General features: G+C 40.0%; 1 protein-coding gene across 1 annotated transcript in view; it reads left to right on the top strand.

Annotated features, from left to right (window-relative positions):
* The window catches only part of WNK1 (WNK lysine deficient protein kinase 1), a 104747-nt gene that overhangs the window by 70081 nt on the left and 12845 nt on the right, over positions 1-21821 (top strand). Inside the window, 15 exon segments of the mRNA XM_040594864.1 lie at positions 973-1044; positions 1677-1826; positions 2902-3375; positions 4501-4782; positions 5458-5549; positions 6117-6279; positions 6645-6761; positions 8961-9134; positions 9911-9962; positions 10127-10267; positions 10627-12050; positions 14804-14887; positions 19302-19388; positions 19987-20056; positions 21557-21636. Coding sequence (XP_040450798.1) covers positions 973-1044; positions 1677-1826; positions 2902-3375; positions 4501-4782; positions 5458-5549; positions 6117-6279; positions 6645-6761; positions 8961-9134; positions 9911-9962; positions 10127-10267; positions 10627-12050; positions 14804-14887; positions 19302-19388; positions 19987-20056; positions 21557-21636 — 3462 coding nt within the window.

Genomic DNA, 21821 nt, shown 5'->3' with positions numbered 1-21821 from the left:
ATGGTTCTTCTCATTGGCAGTCTGCTTTCCCCAAAGTTTCTAAATTAAAAAAGTATGTAATTTTATTAAATTTGTTCCTAATAGACTTCTGCAAGCAGAATGATCACAGCATTAAGGAATTTTAGTAGATATTTCTGATATAATACGTATGCACCAGATATGTTTCTTAGAAAGGCAGTTCATTTTACGAAGTGGTGCATGCTCAGGGAACTCATCTGGAAGTCTTTGTCTGGCTGTCTCCCGGGAGCTGATAAAGAAGTATAATTGTCACAAAAATAATAATGAAAATCCATTCCATTTTTCTCTGCATCTTCCACCTTCATTTGTATGCCACTCATCCATTTTTTTCGTTGCTTATTCAAAAATTCTGTCTTAGCTAGGATGTGAGCCCCTGTATTCTTCAATTCCCAGTTCTTGATAGTCTTTGAATGGTAGTGAGCCTGGAAATGATTTCTAGCTTGTATTTTGACATGCCTCTCAAAGGGAACTCATGACGTGTACATGTATGAGTACTTTGTTATTGGTCTAGAATTCTGTGTATCTTTTGATATTTTTTAACAGATAGTTTTATTTCGTTCTAGCTTCCTTCTATCCCCCACCTAGCTGTGTTTAGAACACATGTAAAGATAAAACTTAAAGCCTCTATTTGCAGTTATCATACCCAGGCATCCTGCTCTTAAAGCATCATCAATGGAAGACGAAGCTGGTAGGCTGATCTGTCTCATGTTGAGGGCTGTGTGGGTTGCAAAGACTTTCTGTATTGGTTGCTTTGAAAGACTTAAAGTGGAGTTCAGTGCTTCTCCAGATTGTTCTACTTTGTTCTGGTTGTTGTAGTGGAATTTGTCCAAAGGGACAGCTAGAAACCTGTGCCAACCAGATCATTCCAGGCAGAAATGATTTTAACTGCCTGCTGCAGAAACCGTAGGGTATTTTTAAGCTGACTTTCTGTCTTTTTTTTTTCCCCTCCTCCAGACACAGGTGCAAGGCCAACCAGCCTCAAGCAGTGCATCGGTGCCATCCCAGCCTACCCAACACACTCAGCAGGTAAGATCACAGTTCCTAAACCTAGGATTTAAATACTTTTAGTATAGGATTTTGACGATTCTCTTAAGAACAGTTGACTACCTCAGTCCCCCTTTCAACCCATAGTTTTGGGCAAAAGCAAAGGAATCTTCTGGTTCTCACTCAGAGTGCTATGAGATTAACTTAATTGGCTTTCTGAAATTTGTTTTTAGAATCCTGTCAATGCTTGTTTTCATATGCTTGTCTTCCCCAATTTCCACCTGAGCTTGCAGTGGTAGTCCGATTCAAGGGGGGCATGTCAGGATTTGCAACTTAGACTGTCTAGACAGGCAGACTTCACTTTCATGACTTCTTCTAACTGGAAATACTGTCTTCAGCAACATCCTCATCTTATCTGCATTTTCTTCCTTTATATGATCGTCATTCTTGTTTTCACAGGTGAAATATTTCTGTTGAAAGATTTGGTCCCGATAATGGAGTTGTATTAGTAATGCTAATAAGTAACTGCTGAAGCTTAATTGACTCAGCATACTCAGAACCACCAGTGATGTCACTTATTGAGGGAGTAAAAAGTAGAATTTAAATAGGATATGTGTTAAAAACTTCTGTGGGGGGGAAAAAATAGTTTCTGCCTCTTCTTTTCCCTACTACAGAGTGCACAGCAGCCAGCCTCTTCCCAACAGCCTGGACAATACCCGCTGCAGCAGCCATCAGTTTCTGCTGGTGCAACTCCCACACAAACTGTTTCTCAAACTCAAACTTCACAGATTATGCCAATGCCTCAGGCAGCAGCTGGGACACAGGTAAACAAAATTCTTTCTAGCAGAAGATTTCTTCTTCACAGCTGGCAAATTCAACACGCTGCTACTTCCACTTTTGTCATCTCTTCTAATAGTTCCAAAACATTCATCCAGTTATTAGTATTCTTAGTCTATTACAACTGTCAATTTTGTTAGAAAATGTGTTGGAAACCCATTCTTTCACCACATGGCAGTCGTGAGTAATTTGAGGGAGGGACAGCACTTCCATGCACAAAGATCTTCAAATTGTCAAAAATATCGTGAGATGTACTGATGGATGGTGTATTATGAATGGATTTTCAGGAGTTTGTTACTTCACTTCTCTGCTTCCCATACAGTGTCTGTCTTTGGCACAGTTACATGTGTAAAACAAGTTTACTGATACAGGTAGCAAAACATAAAGACTGCCTTCTCCACTCTGTCATCTTTCTTACTCTGCTCTTCTCCTTTATTCCCTGGTCAAGAAGCTTCTGTTACTGAGTATTACTTCATTTTGGCTCATATCTCTCTCTTCAACATGTGAGCCTTGTTTTTTGTTGTTGTTTTTGTTTTTTTTTTTTTTAAATTGTTACTTTGTTGCTTGTTCATCTAAACTGCCTTCCCAGTTGCATCGTTTGCTGGCTTTAATTGACATATCCCCTGCCATTCTCTGAATGCTGGCACAGTGGCTTTTCATTCTCTGTTGCTTTAGTCACCATACTCAAAACCGACAAATTTGTTAAAAGATTTGCACTTCTTTCCTATAAGAAGGCAGGCTTGGCTTTGGGGACAGAGTTGAGCGGAATTAGATTCTGTTTATGTACAAGTCGGTGCCTCAGGGTATTTGAATGTTGCTCTTTGATCCTCTGTGGGTGTCTGTTTCAAGAGCCTGTTGAGTTCTTAAAGGAAAGTTTTGCAAAGTGAGGACCTTTTGGAACTCCAGCCAGCTTCTTAGCCACTCTGCTGACTGTGCTCCCCAGCCACTTTAACAGAGTGCTGTAACTTGAATAATTCTTTCTTTGACTAATGTGTAAAAACTCTGCTTTCTGCAACCCTGCTTTAAAAAAAAAATCTATCTCTATTTTCTTTACCTCCCCAGCTTCCTGTTTCCCAACCAGTGTCGATCATCCAAGGCGAGCCTCAATTACCTGTTGCAGCACCTTCTCTCCCTCAGCCTTCAGCTGCCCCATCAGTCCCCATTGGCTCTCATTTTCTACCTGTGGGACAGCCCTTGCCAACTTCCTTGGTTCCCCAGTTCTCAGTCTCTCAGTTGCCCGTAGCAGCTCCTCATGTGTCAGTGGCTCAACCAGGTTTCCAGTCGATGCCCATTTCAATGGCAGCTGGCATGAATCAGCCACTGCTCACACTGGCAACGTCTGCTGCGGCAACAACTGTCCCTGTAGGATCAACCATTGTCCCTAGCCAGCTTCCCACAGTGATGCAGCCTGTGGCTCAGTTGCCCAGCCAGGTTCTCCCACAGCTCCTGCAGCCAGCTGTCCAGTCCGTGGGATTGCCAGTCAGCATTGGACAAGCTGCTGAAGCTTCACTTCCTGCTGGAGATGCTCTTTACCAGGTATTGTTTCAAGCCAGCAGAGCGCTTCTCCACATTTTCACCTGTTACTCTTAAGGTACCAGATCTGAACTGTGTGCCCTGGCCAACTCACTTCTCATGAGAGCATCGCTGAGCCACCAAGATGAATTCTGTTGTGTGGTAAAAGACCATTTTGAGGAGGAGGGAAAAATGAAGTCCTTGGACATCCTGGTGTTTTGAGGTTTTCATACTTGGAAATGGAGTTTGTCTGAAATGACAGAATCACAGTGCATGGAACTTTGTTCCACCACTGTGTGAAGGACACCTATATATATATCCAAGAATCCTGTCAACTTAGGAAAAAAAAATAAATCACACCCCCTGTAATTTTAGAAATGGGAGATGTGTGTTGGAAAGAAAATCAATGGCAGCGTATTCTGCAATTTTGTTATTTCATTCCAAGTCCAGGAAGGGAGGGGGCATGTATTTTCTAGAAATGTCAGATGGAACTTGAATGTGACGTAAGTACCTGACACAAGTCGTGAAATGCTAGACTGGTGGGCACAGACCGCTTCAGCTAGTTCTTGCAATCACTGTAAAAATGGCAATCTGAATAGTGACAAAAATAGTGCTCAGCATATGATTGTTACTCTAGAACGGAAGTTTTATAGATGTAGAAATATCTGCACTGGGATTATAAGGAGTGCTAGAGTACAGAAACAGTGTGTAGGAATGTTCCTTGGTTCCAGGCTCAGCTTATCACAAGAGGACAAGAACATTTTTGCTATCGGTCTGGAATTGGTAGCATTTGCATAACATCTTCTGGGCAGTAGTTGTTCAGCCTGGAAATTCTTCAAACTCGTCTCAAGTCTCAAGCCTTAAAATATTAAGCCAAATAGCTAACTGTGAGAATTGGGAGATGGAGATCATCTTGCCTAAGACGTGGAACTTTGAGTGGGAATTTGCTTATTAAATCATGGTGACTCACAAACTGAGCTTTGGCTACGTGAGTGGTTTGCTCTGCTTCTCTGGGAAGATTTTGGGAGTGCTTGAACAAGTGCAGAATATTGAAAGATGCCTGTGAAACCGATTCTTTTGGGTTTTTTCACTCTTGTTTCATAATTAGCTCTGACATTTACTAACTTGACTCCCTCATTTCTGTTACAGGGCTTCCCATCTCGGCTGCCATCTCAGTACCCAGGGGACTCTAACGTTGCACCTTCCTCTGCTGTGGCCTCTGCTAGCATTCCTTCTGCCGTGCTCTCCCCTCCCTTACCTGCAGATGCAATGGCTCAACCAGGCTACCTTGCTCCTGTTGTGCAGCCATATGTGGAGCAGAACGTTCTAGTTCCCATGGGTGGCCTAGGAGGACAAGTTCAAGTGCCCCAGCCTACAGTGAGTTTAGCACAACAGACCTCATCTGCCTCCTTGCAGCAGGCAGTTTTGGAGGTAAATATGTTGAATATAACATAATAATGCATTTAGGGCATTTGAATTGTGCAACAGTGTATGTGTGGGGAGCTAATCCCTTCCCTGATTATCTTCAGTTGGAAATTAATAACTCAAATGACCTTTTTCTTACAGCAGAATGTCATGCCAATGTGGGGACCTTGTTGCCACTGGCTGTTCTGTTGGGAAGTGAGTGTGCATCCTGCAGGCAAAAACCTGTTAACACTTCACTTCTTGCTAGTACTGTAGAACAATTTTGCCATATGAAAGACAATCTGCAACCTATAGCCTTTGAGAATCTGTCGTTACGCCTATTCCCTGCAGCATTATTCTTGCTAGGGAGAATTTGAATTATCTTTGTTTTCTGCATTGGCTTGCCTTTTGCACATTCTGTTAGTAAGACTGTGGCTGCATGGCAAACTGTAGTGACATGCAGCAGTAGAAAGGATGGCTGATTTCCTCTCCCCACTCCTCCCTAGGTGATTTGCTTCACTGCAGTTTGCTCTAGAATCTTTGGTGACTAAGAGCTGTCTAAATGCCAGCTGTTTGAAGTTCTGAAAGGGTAGTGCTTTTAGCTTTACAACTGGTTTGGGAGGAAACACTGAAGACAACTGGGTTACTTGAAAAGTAATGGTATTCTCAGGGGCCGTTCTTGATGTAGGTTTTTATCCATAGGGTACTCAGGGAGTCTCACAGACTGCTCCTTCAGAGACTCTTCCAGCAACACAGCCTGCTCAGTCAACCCCTTTGGCTTCCTCTATGGATAGGTAAGCATTATTTTCTTCTCACCAAACTAAAATTCAGTTTGTTAGATTATTCTTCCTTGGGGGATCTTTAGGTATCTTTTTTCACCAAGGATATTTTTTTTCCACTGAGAGTGTCTTGAGGATGTGAGGAAATAAACTTCCTAGAGGAAACACAGGCTTATGAGAGGTAGAGTAAGTTTTGACTTTACAGCAGCGTACGGAAGGAGTAAATAGGAGTATGTATAATGATTTAACTTCTAATCCTTTTTTTATTTCTCATGTCAAATGAATCATAAGGGATGTTTTTCTGTCTTTTTGGAACTTTAAGCAGAATTCAAACCCCAGATAGCTTGAAAAGATTCAGAAGATGCATTTCGACAACTTGGCTTACAAGAGAGATACAGCTAAATAATTACTATTAGAATTGCTATTCAGGCAACCCTAACTGACAGGACTCTTCTCCCTTACTCTGCAATTAACAGACATCTACTCCTGCTGTCCGGAAGAGAATACCATCTGGTAAAGTCTATTGTTGCAGTTATGGAGTGCATGGATGCTAATGTAAAGTTGCCTTTTTGGTTTTTTTAGTGCGCATTCTGATGTTGCTTCAGGATTGAGTGATGGCAATGAGAATGTTCCAGCTTCTAGCGGAAGGCATGAAGGGAGGACTACTAAACGTCATATGCGGAGGTCTGTCCGCAGTCGCTCTCGTCATGAGAAGACTGCTAGGCCAAAACTGAGGATTCTAAATGTGAGTGTTTTTTATTTTAGTGACAGTTTGGTAGTGACAGCATCTTTTGAGATAAAAGTTTCTTTTTCTTTGAGGAATGTGTCATCATCTTCTGGAGTCAGTGCTCCAAGCCTCATCTCGTAAGAGCTTTTTGAAGTATTGGATATGGCAAACTGGCTTGCTTAGCTAGTCATGATTCCACAGGCTGTTCCAGAATATTTGATGTATCCTTAGAAAAAAATGCTGCTGTACATGGCACCATTTATTAGACTGGAAAGAGAGAATGTGTTTGTATTAGACCAGTACCACTGATTTGTCTCTGCTTTAAAGCACAAGTCTTAACATTCTCATGCTTTTGGTTTGAACTATTGTTTTATTTGCTTTAGGTTTCAAATAAAGGTGATCGGGTAGTGGAATGCCAGCTAGAGACGCACAATCGGAAAATGGTTACTTTCAAATTTGATTTGGATGGTGACAACCCTGAGGAAATAGCTTCAATTATGGTAAGATATTTTAGAGGTGGAGAGTTGAAACCAGTCTTAGTTGCAGTAGTACTATAAGCAGTCTTTTCTCATCTATGTTTCAGAATTGGTCTTCCATGTAGCATGGTGTGCTCATGTTATTGGTATGCAGGCACAACTAGAAACTCTGGGCACAGTGGAATACTAAATTCACAGTTAATATTGCATACTCAGTTCACATGAAAATTTGTGTCAGCTTTTACCTTAGAGTTATGGTTTGATCAAATAATCTGCTTTTCGTTTTTTGCAATTTAATTTTTTGAAGAGCTGCAAACAGCTTTGTGGAAGTGCCAGGTTGAAAATAGCCTGTTTGCTTTTCTAAGAGCAGATATTGCTAGATCTTTAAGTTGTACACTTAAGCTTTGAGTGTTTTGCCATTTGTTCTCAACTGAAACAGCAAGGTTCTGCCCTTAAAGTAATCACTTTCTGGTTTCTGAAAAATCAGTAATGACTGATGCTGTTTTTGATTTTCTCAAAGGTAAAAACCTCTCCATTCAATGCATAATGGTCAAGCATAGAAAACTTAACCTGTAGAGATACATTTAAATCAGTAGTGTGTAGTATGGTTTAGAACTCCTCCCCCCCACTTTTTTAAAAAAAATTACATTACTATTCTTGGGCTGGTACATCTGAATGAAACTGACGTAGTTTTAATATTACTGAAGTGAGGGCGATGACAAAAAGCAATACTGTTAACCAGCTTCTTGAGTACCTGTGCAGCATTTGTCTTTCAGCTTAGAGAGAGCAGAGTAATAGATGGTGCGTGCTGGATTTATACCTGTGAAAAGGAACTAAGAACATGAAGAAACATGAGAGAAGGAACATGAGAGAAATTATCTCTTTGCCACTAATGGCTTTTCAAGATGAGAAAGGTCATTCTTGACTGTGTACACATATTGGCAGTGTAAACAAGTCAGTAACTTGAAGTGCCAAGAAATATGGAGAGTACACAGAGGACTCACTTCTCCTCATACCTAAAAGTGATCCTCTGAAGGAATAAGCAAATTGTTCAAGTAAAAAAAAACCAGCAAAACTGACATCCCCACCCCTACCAACACCACCAACAAATGCAAATATTTGAAGATGAGAAGCAATATAAATGAATTGTGCATCCAAAATGCAGTCACATAGTTGAAAGTGTGCAACCTAATTTAGACAATTGAATCTGGAAGATTGTGCTCATCAGTTTCTTGTTGAATATTGAGGAAACTTCTGCTTGTAAGACTTTCTGGTTTCCTTTTAATCAGGATACTACTAGGCATACCCCATATAGGTGTCTGTCGTTGCTCAGTTTAAAGCACTGAAGTAAGTATTCTGTGTTGCAAAGGCTGTACAAGCACGTTGTACCTTTCTTTCCTTTTTCTGAACCAGCATCCCACAAACTTAACATAAAAGCAATGTCTCAGGCTTTACCTTTAAGGTACTTTCTCCCTTTCCCAGCAGAGATACTGTGACTGACAGCTTTACTTCTGTTTCACGGACTGTCTCTGAGTGTGTTAGCATGCATTATTTCAGGAGACAGAATTTTCTCATGAGTTAGATCAAATTCAGAATGTCTTTCTAAATATCTATATCCAAGTACATTTGTTTAAGCTTGTTTCCTCCAACATAAGCAGCAGAATGTATTTTTATAAAGCAATATAATGTATTGAAACTAGATAGACTGAGCAGTCTTCCTCTCCTTGTATTTGGAACATAATTAATACTTGCATTTATGTACTACAGCCAGACTTTGAGTTAGTGATGTGCAGCCTGCATAGAGTGGAAGTTCTATATGGTGCGGAAAGAGAGAAGCACAGAACACATCCTGCAATACAGAATTTTCAATTTTTTTTTAAAAAAATACGATTTCCTTTAAGTGTGACTCAATATACATTGCACTAGATAAGAACAACTGCAGTAAGATAAGGCTGCTAATTCAAAATTTCACTGTGCTAAGCGAAGACTGAGGTGCCAGTTTAATGAAGAAGTGAGATTGAATGTTGAGTAAATCAGGGCAAATACTTCTGTGCTGCAGAGGATTTTAGAAACAATTTTATTTCTTTAAAGTGTCATCATTTTTATCTTCTGTATAAGAACAGTGAAGGGAGGACAAACAGTAACACCAATAGTAAATAACAGTTATTCAGTATTGTTTGAAACAATTTGTGGAAAATCATTGTTGCTCTGTTCTCCTTACAGGTTCAGAATGAGTTCATTTTAGCAACTGAGAGAGACTCATTTGTAGAACAGGTACGAGAGATTATTGAGAAAGCAGATGAAATGCTAAGTGAGGATGTAAGTGTGGAGCCAGAAGGTGATCAGGGTTTGGAGAGTATGCGGACAAAAGATGATGGCTTCTTTCCAGGGTCACAGGTATGTAAAGGACAGATTGCCTTGGCTATTCTGTATTTTCCATATTGGGTGGTATGGTTTTGTGAGTAGAGCTAGTTAGAAATGGAAACTCTTTCGTGAGAAATATCAAAGCTTAATAATTGAATGAAGACAAACAGAGAAAGCGTTGTATCGGAGTGAGAGCCTAAAATTCATTTAGAAAGCTAAATAGCATAAACCTCTTGCTTTTTTATGTATTCTGACTCTGAAGCTGCCGAGTCTCCTAACAGTTCAGCCAATTTTAAATGCTGAGACTGCTTGGCTTTGAGCTTATTGCGAGGTAGGACACTAAAACCACTAGCCCTGTGCTGCTTACTAAATACTGAGAGCCTGGTCTCAGGCCCTCTACCTAGTGAGCTACTAAGAGGTTGTATGGCTTGGTTAGGAAACACAGGTTTTGAAACTGGTTGCTTAGAATAAGAAGGGGTGACATTCCCTGAATATTTGCCTTATTTCCACCCAGAACTACTTGGAAACATCCATTTATCTGTGAAACCTTTAAGGAAATAAGTTGGACTGCCTGTTAACAAAAGAGTGTTTGGATCAATTTGTTATATTGACTTACTGACACTAAGCTGAGAAGCTCTAAAAGGACTGTAGCTGACATTTATCTGGGCAGAATTCCACTAGTTTGGTAATGGTGTTTGGGTCCAAGGTACTGCTTACCTTAAATGCCCACATTTCAACAAGCTAGCATTTAAACTATCTTGTGGGTTTCTGTTTCAGAATAGAACTTTAAATTTTATCTTACTTTACAGAAATTAGAGTTCAAACAGCCAGATCCTACATCTTCCATGCCACAAAGAATAGGTAAGTCTTTTGTGATTTTTTTTTTCAACAGTTACCTTTTTCTGTTTCAGCGGATGGGTGCAGCCAAGTTTTTATTTTGTATGATGGAGTGCACATTCCATATTGCAGGCTGTGTGTTTAGTTACAACCACGTATCACTAAACATCTATCTTCTTTCTGTTTAGGGGTCCCTCCTAGCTCCTTTACCCAGGTTGTCCATTCTGCAGGAAGACGGTTTATTGTCAGCCCTGTCCCTGAGAGTCTGTTAAAAGAACAGGGCTTTCCCCCATCTGCTGTCCCTGGAGGAAAAGAAACGTCAGATATGGGTAAGTTATCTAAACCCTTAGAATCTGATGGCTAAGACATGTTCTTCAATGTAAACTTAGTTAACTAAACTGTTCCTAAAGACCTCTTAAAATACTAGGGAAAATAAGGAACTGTCTGTACTGGTAAGAAGTGATTCTTTAATTTGGGCAATACCATGCAGGATTCTCAGCTGGGTGGGAAATGCTGATGGGCTGTCTGCAAGACTCTGAAACCTTAATTCTGTATTCTAATGTAAGCCTGGATTTGTAATTTATTTATTTTTATTATGCTTAGAGGTAAATGTGATCTTAGTCTAGAGCATTATGGCCTTTTAGTAGTGAACTCTTCCAGGTGGACTGACGTTTTTCTGTTCTTCCAGTTGCTGCATCTCCGCTACATGGTCCTGGAATGAATCTGTCCCACTCGGCATCATCACTGAGCTTGCAGCAGGCTTTCTCTGAGATGGGGCATGCTCAAATGACAGAAGGACCTAGTACAGCTCCTCCAGTGTTCAATCAAACAATGCCACCATTTCCACCTGCACTTTCTACCATGGCGGGTAGTGGTGCACCTCCTGCATCTGTGGCTGCTTCTTCAGTATCTGTTCCCTCCAGCACAGGTGTTTCTCTTCCAGGATCTGTTACTTTGCCTTCAGAAAGTGCAGCCGCTGGTGTCACACCAAGCGCAAGTGTGCCAAGCTCTATTTCTCCACCTCCAGTCTCACAATCTGGACAGCAATCGACCGGTGTCACTTCCAGTGTGAGCGCCCCTGCTTCTTTCTCCTTACCTACTACATCCCAGCCTGCTCAAACAGTAACTGGAGACATTGCTCCCAGTATCAGCACACCATCGTCTTTGGCACTATCATCTACCCAGGTTCCTGGTGTCACTGGTCTTGGTGTCGTTGCACCAGCTGTGACATCTCAGTCTACTCCTCAGATTGCAAGTAGTATGGCAGCACCACAGACGTCTGCCCTGTCTCTGGCTCAGAATGTGGCTTTGCAGCTTCCTCAACTTAGTAGCAGTGGCTCTGTCTCCAATCTGGCAGAAACGACAGTTGTAAGTGCTCCACAGTCGCTACCTGAGAGCGGGCAATCTATGGATAAATCACAGCTCTGCAATGCCACTGGCTTATCGCTTCCAATCTCTGCACCTTTATCATCCTCAGCAGCAACAAACATATGTGGCTCAGTCACTCAGCCTGTGATACATCCCTTACTTGTCCCATCAGGAATTACATCAACACCTGTCCTACCCCAGATTCCAGGTGCGACGCCCATGTTGCCCCAGGTTCCCTTACCTGGTGTCTTGCCACAGCCAGTCACTAACTTGCCTGCAGTACAGCAAACGTTGATACACAGCCAGCCGCAGCCAGCTCCGTTACCCAATCAGCCTCATATCCACTGTCTGGAGGCTGATGCTGATGCTCAGTCTAAAGCTCCTGGTATTGATGATATAAAGACCCTGGAAGAAAAGCTACGGTCTCTCTTCAGTGAACATGGTAACGTGGGAACAGCACATCCATCAGTATCTCTGGAGACATCATTGGTAATGGAAACTACAGTTATTCCTGGGATACCAACCACTGTTGTTGCACCAACTAAACCCCTGACATCCATTAGCACTTGTATACCTCCAAGCAGTTTGCCTCTTGGACCAACTGGTTTGCCAGTACTGACACCAGTTGCCACTCCTGGGCAAGTGATCACCCCAGTCAGCTATATTTCAGCATCGAGCAGCATTGCAACAGCAGTAGTGAAACCAGGGACCTCTCCTTCAAAGCCCCCTCTTAGCAGGGTACCGGTAAGAAATGCAATGTTTGCATGAATATTAAAAATATCGTAGGAAACAGCCTTCTCCAGCAGAATCCCTTTTATAAAGCAGAATACTTACTCAGGCAGAGGTATCTTCATTTAATATAATATTGAAAGTTTTATGTTCTGGTGGTTTCTGTGGATTTTTTGTCCATATTGGGGGGAAAAAGGTCCAATCTTATATTGTGCCTCTGAGAGAGCTCTCTAGTGTCACTTAATTTTTTCTACTCCTAAATTACAAAGAGTAAAGTGACTGTGGCTTGGTTTTTTTGTGATTTTTTTTGGTGTTTTCTCAGACAGAATTTGGAAGGCTTGCTTTAAATGGCTTTTGGTCTTGTACATGATCATCAGAATGAGACTGGATGGTTGTGTCTAATGAAGTAGTCAGGATAGCTTAGCTTTGCTTCTTGTCATTAGCCCGTTCCTTGAAGGCAAGGGTGAACTTGACTGGAACTTTGGGATGGGTTGCTGTTGCTGTTGGTTTTGTTTGTGGGTTTTTTTTTTTTTGTTTTTTGAAGTCCTGCTGTTTATGTGGTGCCTGGATACTCCTTTCCTTCCAAATGTTAGGTTTGTGAAAGCAGAATTTTTAGAAGTTTGAAAGGTATCTGGGTATCTGAAAACAGACTTTTTTTAGTGAATTGTGCTCTTCAGACACACGCTTTCATGAAGAGAGTGTCATGACTTACAGGAACAACTTGTGTTGGGGATGTTGTTACCTGCTTGCTAACCAGATGTATCAATCTGTGAATTGGACTACCTGTTTTCTTTTAAATGGCTCCACATATTGGGAGGCAGTGCATTTCAATATTTTAAATTATTGGTAATGCTTTCCTTTTCAAACTTAAATAGAAACAGGCTGAAGAAACTTTCAGGTGTTTAACAGACCAAAAACCTTAATACTCCTTTTTGTTTCTGTAATGTTTTTCTCCACTCACCAACACTTGTGTTGGTTGTCTTTAGCTCGCCTTGCTATCAACCAATTTCAGGCCATTCAAATTGAGCTAATGCTCCTAGTGTCTCCATTCATTTAGTCTTTCCCTTGTACTTTTTGTATTCTAACAAAGTAGAAAACTGCCACTGTGGAGAGGTGGGAATATGTGCCAGGGAAGTTGGGAAGGAAATCTAGATGCAGAGGTATGCATTTGTATTGAAATTAAGTTGAGAATTAGGAAAGAAATATAAGAAAATAAAAAAACCTGGTGTTGGTTCAGGAACAGTTGGAGCAGTTGGGAACCTGCTAATTGCAAACCTGTAATTACAGAGGCTTGGGTTTCAATATAAGAGATGTTTGGGGTTTTTGGTTTTCTGTTGTGGAAAAACTACCTCTTCTCTGAAGTTTTCACTTATGAATGAGTTTGGATTTTCAAAGCTTATTTTTAGTTTCACTTCGTGTTGTTTTTCAGCTTTAAGGAGATCATTGCTTTAGTTTTTCTGGGGTTTACTAAACTCTGTGCATTTTATTTTGTTTACGGCCAACCTGTTAACCTAGACACTTAAATGTGTTTTAACTTGTCTTAAAGTATTTAAAATTATGTTCTCTCACTTAGAAACTTAAATTATTAACTTACCACAGCTTAAAAATTCATCATGCCTCGGAAGAGGTGATGTCCATATGTATGTTCCTAGTGCACAAAAAAGCTGAGGTAATGCAGCTTGGCACAGTTCCTGCTGAAACATTTTTGGGAGGATAGATAACTGTGGAGTGTGTCTTCCCTGGGCAGCTGTTCCTGCAGTTTGAACCATTAGTTAAGCTGTGGTAATGTGACTGCAAGCTGGAACTGGTTCTGCTTGTTGAGGACCAGAGCAGACTGGGCCAGTTATCCATATCCAGCACAGCTTACTGTCATACAAGGGAAGCCAGCTGGCCGACCCTGTAACTTGTAAGGCTATCATGTGTTTCTCAAACTTCAGTTGCTATCAAGCCTCAAGATTACAGCTGAGAATAAGAATTGTGAGTTGTGTAATGGATGGCTTAATTCCTAGGACTTCCCCCTTCCCTAACAATGGAAGTAACTAACTGGAATGTGCTATCTGATCTGGCAGGGAGGCTTTGATGCCTCCTTCTAACCTTTCCAGTCTCTCTAACCTCTTCCACATAACCTGGATGACTTCCCCCTACTCAGTTGCATGGCCTAGTCGTCTTCTGTGGGTCATCAACACCCTTCAGGTTAAAAAAAAAAAGTGATGGATGAAGAGATTGGTGTGAGAGGCCTATAAATCTGCTTCTCAATGAGTGGGAGACATCCTTGGGCACGACAGTTCGTGTTATCAAGTCAAGTTGCTTGAAACAATTTGCCAGAAGCACATAGCTAGCTGTTGCTAATGGGCAGTTAACATAGATCTGTTGTAAGGAGATTGAGTGCATTCTTGCACCCTTTTATAAATTAAGCTTCTTGGAAACTTAATTGATTTTTGGAAGAACTACTGTAGCATTTCTTGCAGACTTGAGAATAATACCCCCAAGATGCTTTGCTCCTGGATGCAGAAGCTTGTTTATCTTCAAACAGCAGCAATTTCCAGTTTAATCTGGATTAAAAAATAAACCAGAAGCAAACAAAACAACTTCCCCCAGCTTTGTTGCAAAAATCCCTACAGACTCTATGCTAACTCCCCGGGAAGGAAGTCTCTACAGAAAAAAATGTTGAGGCTTCTGTTATATGACATGACTGACTGTAGCTTGGTATCTGATCCTTCTGTTGTTCCATGTCTGATGGACTCGCATTTCCTCTTCGTTATCCATAGGTGCTACCAATAGGTTCTGAACTTCCGGCTGGCACTCCATCCAGTGAGCCGCTGCCACCTTTTCCAGGACCTTCACTAACTCAGGTGCTACATGACTTGGCAGGTTTTATCTGCTGCTTTTCCTTTCAAAGAGCATGTTTCGATTAAACTCTCCATTGCATGTTATTAATGTCTTTGGTTTTCTTTTCTTTTGACTGAGTAACCCCTTTTGTGTAACTGTAGCAGTAGCCAGAGTCACTTCAGCACAGGCTATGTAGCTTGTCCTTCGGGATGTTGTACTCAGTGTCTGAAGTACAGGAACAATTCATCAGGCCTGGGGTTCTTCGGTGTGTTAACCTGAACATTAGAGGGTTTTTTTAAAACATAACACGGGTGAGTGTGTGTGTAAAACTTAGACCCGTTTTCTTCTTGAAAAAGTGTATAGAGGCAAAATGATAGCTCGTTAGGAAAGCAGTATACACTGTAGTTCAGTGTTGAAGAAAATGCAAATTTGCTGGCTTTGAAAATCCTATTTTGTTTTTTTGTGATTATTACTACATTCTGATTTCACTAGGCTTTCAGATTTGCAAAAGGTACTTGAAGCTCCTGATCATAAACATGAGTTGAGATGTAACAGTGGCTTCCCTTGCTCTGATTCTGTCCTTACATGCAATAGTAAGCTTGAGTATTTTGTATATGAAGGGACAGGTAATCAGCTCAAACCCAAAAACACAAATCAGTTTTCATTTCTGTTTAAAAAACAGAAAAAATATCTTGTAATTGAAAGAACTTTATGAAGACAAAGCTGTTTTATGGAACATCTGAATGGTGTGTAATAGCATGTAACATGGGAACATTGCACTTCGATATGCAAAGAAAAGCTGAAAAAATAACTGAACCAAACCCATGAGACCATGAGGTAGAATTGTGCAAGTTTTGAAAGCAGTTTGTGAATAAGCACAAAGATGGCTTTCACACCAATTTTATATTGAAACCTGTAAAGATGTGATTCAGGTGGGTACCTTATTGGGGTGCCTGCTTAAGGCTCAGTAATTTTTTCTGAAATCCAGTGTTTCCTCTGCGCATGTGCTTCTTACAGTATTGACCTCTTCTACGTGTGGCTTAAGTCCACAGTGAATAGACTTAGAGTATGTGTCCAAAACCTACACTTGGAGTCTGTCCTTTTATAGAAAAGAATTATTCACTTAAGTCTTAACTATAATTTTAAAGTAATCCCAGTAAAATAGCTACAGTATGAAAATTTGTACAGTACTTACTAGCATTATGGCCTGACTTCTTTTTTGGTTTTTTGGACCACCAAGAATTTTAATGCAACCTGAGCTAACCTTGATGAAGTCCTCTCCATGACACTCTCCTAAGGTTCTCCCTCTCATGTCTTGCAATGGAGCTCTTAATTCAAGTTTCACCTGTGGAAGGGAATTTAAAATAAACTTTAAAGGTCACTTTAGTTCTTTGTAAGCTGTTCCTTTTTTGGGATTTACAATACATTGTTGAGATCTTATGTCTGAAAGGATTTAAGCTGACTGTCATACAAAGGAATAATGTTAGAAAATTGCACATTTAAACTGTGCTAAGGCACTTTTGGTTAAAAAGCTGTCATGGCTCATGTTCTACAGCTGAAATTGTAAAAACTGAATGACATGTATTAGGGTACTAATCTTCAAAGATGTCATTGGAATAGTATTTCCATTTCAGTTTTTCAAGTGTGAGAACCATAATACTGCCTAGTTCTAAAGACATGAGTAGAGTTGAGCAGCGGGGCATGTCAGCTGCTTTCATGTAGTTTCATGTTGGTTATGAAATTAATAGTCTGGCTTTTTAGGTTTTCCACCTTTTTTCCTCCAGTACTTTCGTATGCAGAAGCTCTGCCTTCAGCAGTTTCTCCAGTTCTCCCAGTGAATGTCGTGATCTTGTGGTCTCTTAAGAATCTTTCTTAGCCTAAGTTTGCATAGAGTATGTTCAGGGCATTAGAATGGAGGCAGTCCAGTGGACCTAAGTTACAGCATGCCAAAAGTTGACATCTCATCCTGTCTATATCCTTGCTCTCTACCAACGTAGTGGTCTTCATCTGATGGAACAAATGTAAATCAGTGGTGTTGATCAAGGAGTCCTTGCAGATGTCCTCTGTGTCCAGAACTATTTTTTTGTCTCTTCTTTTTAATTAAAGCATGTTTAAATCTTTTGTAAGCAGTAAGAATCAGTCCACTACTTGGAAAGTATCGTGCATTGTGAAAAGGCAGAAGTTCATGCTCTTTATGTAAGAAAACTATGAAAGTGAATGTACGGCTCTTGAAACCTGTCAGGAGTGCTGCTGTATTTGGTTTTACGTGGCTTCTTTCTAGCATGCTGAATGAGGGCCATATTCCTGCCCTGTGAGTCATCAGGAAATGGGTATCTTCTGCCTCCAAATGAGCAAGAAGCTGAATGACTTAAGCAGAGCTGTAAGATGGTAGTCTTATCAAGTAACACTCCCCCCCATCTTCTGGAGACAGAAGCTGGTTTATGCCTTTCAGCTAGTTCCTTCTGAAGCATGATTTTGCTGAAGAGGAGACAATTTCTTGTTAATACTTGGGTGTGATCTTACTGTGCGCACAGGTAGCAAATGAATATGGAGGCAGCTGGTTAAAATGAGTCACACCTAAGTTCATAGTCCTTTATATTGTTATTGCTTGGAACTGGGTATTTCAGAACATTTTCCCCAAAACTCAAAGCACTTGTAGCCACTTATGTGACTCAAGCCACTGGACCACTGCAGAAGGCTTCTTTCTCTGTCTTAGGTATTTCTGGCAGGATTTGTGGTATGGAAGAGGCATAAACGCAAATCCTTTCCTTCTTGTCCTTTGCAAACAGCTTACCTAATTTCAACTCTCATTTGAACTCTAAAGCCTGTCTAGGAGTCAGACAAAATCGGAGGAGACCAACTGGATCAAATCTAATTGACTATTAAGAGCAGTTGCTGCTATCACATAATACTACCTGGAAAATTACTGGCTTGTCTTAAAGTAGATAGGCTTGCCTTCCTCGTTGCTTCTGTCAGTAGCTCATTACACAACTTTTTTTTAATAATTTCCTTAATACCAGACTCCTAATTTGCAGACAAAGTACATGTCATCTCAAAACCGGTTTTGGACAATGTCTTCCTTAAATACCTTTTCTGTTTATTCCTTAATGGCTTTTTAAAGGGTATTTAGGTTAATTTTCAAACTTCATTTTGGTAGCCTTGTCCCAAAAGGAAATCTTTATTTCCTGATCGTTCTGATATCTCAGCTCTTTGTCTATTTGAATCAAATACCTTCCTGTGAACATAAGTGATGAGAATTACGTAGTATTTCAGGTGAAATGTCCTGTATTTTACAGTATTATTGAATTAGCTCACTTGTCTGCTAAGAATTTGGATTTCTGAAAAGTAGTCACAGAAGCCTGCATTTTCTTGTGCTGCTTTTTTATTTTTTAAACTTGGATGGATTTGGTATGGGCCTTATTGTTAGGCTTTTTGGTTGTTTTGAAATCCACAATTCGGGAAGAATTTCATCCTGGCAACCTGTTGAAAGCATCTTTATGCTCTTGTGTACCTCTAACTTTCAGTTTCTTGAAGGTGGAAGGTAATGTTTTTATGTTGCCGTGACCTCAACTTTGGTTCTAAAAACAGATCTAGTTTTTTAATATAAAAGATGTAAAAATATTAATGATGCTAAAGTTTGGATGGAAACTTCTACTCCATAGGGTCAGAACTGCAACTTAGCGATATCTGCCAAGTTTGTTCTTCCATATATATCTTATGGGTATGGCCCTAATTAATAATTTTGAGTGAGTCTGAACTTTCCTTATCTATAAGACATTTTTAGGTAATTCTTCTTTTCCCCAATTCAATTGGCCAAGCTTGAAAAATGTCTTAGATGCCAACACAAACAGCTGAAATATAAGTAATAAATGTACTTGTGAGAGATTCTGCCCCTCTCCCTTCTTCCTCTTCAAGTCAGTTCATCCAGATAGCTCCTTTGAGGGTTTTGTGTTTGATTGTTGTTTTAAAAATTGTCTTATCCTCAGTCTTGCTTTATCCACGTTTGCATTTGAAATTATAGGCATATTTTTTTATTTTTTTCTGTGATTTCCACCCCCCCCTTCACTTTCTTCAAGATTTTAGATAATGCAGGTCATTCGTGTTATGGATTATCCTCCAAACAAAAAATGTGGAATTTGGAGGCTTGCAGCATCTTTGCTCAGTTCTTAAGTGGAAATTTGTACTTCATGCTAACTTCAGGAAAACCAGAAGTTCCAGTTAATGCTTCTTTTCTGTTTTTTACCAAATACGTTTCTTAAATTTGCTTCCAGTCTTAACTGTGCTACACATGTTAAACGTAAACATGTAGGAAGAGAACTTAATAGAAATAGGGGAGCTGTACTGGCTGCTTTAAATTTTAGTATTAAATCTGGCTGTTTCTCAAATGTGATGTATTTCTACTGAGCTGGGACAGCTGTTTACTTTTTCCTTTCTCAGTCCCAACAGCCACTGGAAGATCTGGATGCTAAGCTGAGAAGAACCCTTAGTCCAGAGACCGTTCCAGTGACATCTGCTCCTGCCTGTGTATGTTTGCAATGTTGGCAGTTTAGTAGTCATGAAAAACTTCAGTGTTTTCTCAATGTTGTGCTCTTAGGTCGCTACCTTAAATATCATTACACAAATCTTAAGGCTTTTTTTTTTTAAAAATAAATGAAGTCACCTTCCAGTTTGTGGGACTGAGTCAACCAAAATAAGAAAAATCTGTGTGGTGCAGTAGATCATGTCTTTGGGTATTAGTTCTTAATCCAGCTTTCCTGGTGCTGTCACCAAACTAGAAGTGAGTATGGAATAAGGGGAAAGAGCACTGAACAAGCAGTATGTGGTATGTCAGTCTTAAATTAAGAGGGGAATGTTTAAAGTGTGGATCTGAAATTTTTAAAGACTATAATAGTAAACTTTGATACGAAATGGGGATAGCCTTGGGGGTTGTAAGGCGTATAAAATCTCTTGGTGATGATGCTTGTTTTGGAGGTTCAAAACTTGCATTTGTCTTCTCACGGGTCATACCTTGACCCTGGTGAAAATAAAAGGCTATGTATTGTGCAGTATAGTGGATTTGTTGGCATTCAATCAAACCACTGATTCTTTTAATTTTGTTTTGTTTTCACCTGTGAACCTTTAGTCTGTGCCCTCAGTAGCATCTACAACGGTTACCGGGCTGGTGTCCACAGCACCGCAGTCTCTGAAGGATGGTAAGACAGCCTCGATTATTTTAGATGGTTTCTCAGCATGGCGATATAATCCAACATCGAACAGACTAGCAACTTCAAAGGATATAGCCTTTCTTTAGTAAGTCATACAATGACAATTCCTTAGGGATTGTATTAGTGCTTAGTAACTAGACTGAAATTTTCCACTGCAGACCAGGAGAGGGGAATGACACATGCATATTACAGTAACTCATTTAGGATGTAAAGCTCTCCAAAATGCTAAATTAAGGCTTGCAAAGAATTTCCAGTATGCAGCTGAGGTACAGCTTCAGGATTTTGAAGGAACTGTTTTCTACGATCTTGGCAACAACAGTAAGACTTCATCTTGTGTCATTGTGCTGTGTTCTATATGTAGGAATACATCTTACTAATGTAAGAGTGTTTCCTTTCAATTTAAATAGATAAATGAAGGTTAAACTACAAAAAATTTAAGAAAGGCAGTAGGGAAATTGGGCTCCCTTCTTGGCTGCTTTAGAAAACTGAAGGTTGACTTGGATGATCAACAGTTGAAGTCTGAATGATTCATGACTTTCAGATCTAAATGAGTTCAATTGTTGGGGGGATGGGGGAACCCCACAACTTGCAAAATAGTCTGAGACTTTCCTGTCAGTATTTCCCCTAGTTATTTTAATTTTAAAAAAACCCCTTCCATTCTTTTTAAAAGAAATTGTTTGTGGTACTAAAATGATTTCTGAACTATCTAGTAAACATTATTTAACTTGCATGTGCCTGTGAAGTTCGGTGACAAACCTTCAAAAGCTAATAAAAGCAGTGGGAAAATAAAATACTTCCATTTTGGTATATTGTTAGTGAACTATACTGTAGAACTCATCTGTGTGCTAGGAAATCAGTTGGGTTTTGCCTGCTAAAGTTTAGAAGGTGAGAGTAAACTGGGAAGTTGTTTAATACACACAGCAAGCTGTCCAATAGAACTGATTTAAAAATAGAATATTATTTCTCAGCTTTGTAACCTTATACCGCTGGTGCATACAGCAACAAAATTAGGAGCTGACACCTAGTAATCCAGCTCTGAAAGCTTCAGAGAGACTGCTTTGAGTAAATGTGGTTTGTAACATTTCTTCAACTTACATTTTTCTGTTAGTAAATTGTCCCTAGCATGTGTGAAACTTAGGTAGTCAATATGAGTATTGAGTTAGAACAAATTTTTTCTTACATGAATTTTGGTTCTGTTTTTATCCTTTGGCTATTTCACATCCCTGTTTGGAATCAGTGTGCTTTTTTACTGCTATCTGAAAGTACGCTTTTAGCAAGTATACCATGGAGGGAAACTTTATACAAAAATACTTCATTTTAACATTGCTCTTTGATAGTCTATATGGTACACTTGAAAAAAAGAGGTCAGGTTCCATGAATCCAAAGGCCTGCTAGGAGTTAACTGATAGCTGAGTTTGAAGTAGATAAAAAGAAATAGTTGGAGTTCAAATGTATTGCTCACTTTCTTCTTAATCTCCTTCTCCTTAGCTTCAGCATCATGTGGTGGAGAGAGCAGTGCTATGGCCACAACAGCAGGAGCTGGTGTGCTTAAGATGGGACGGTTTCAGGTAGGAGATGTTAAACTAATTTGGTTGTTGATAGAGGATCTTTGAGCAGTTCCTGTGTAGTCCCAGCTCAACATGCCTCATGGGGGGCTTTCCTGTTGGAAGAAAATGTCCGTGTTGAGCTTGTGAATGCAGTGCTCTGTGCAGATGCTGTTTTTATTCAGGGCAGAGATTGCACTAGATTATGC

Source organism: Falco naumanni, chromosome 5, assembly GCF_017639655.2.
Source record: "Falco naumanni isolate bFalNau1 chromosome 5, bFalNau1.pat, whole genome shotgun sequence".
Lineage (NCBI taxonomy): Eukaryota > Metazoa > Chordata > Aves > Falconiformes > Falconidae > Falco > Falco naumanni.
Note: the sequence above shows the minus strand (reverse complement) of the source record. Positions and strands in the feature narration are given on the sequence as shown.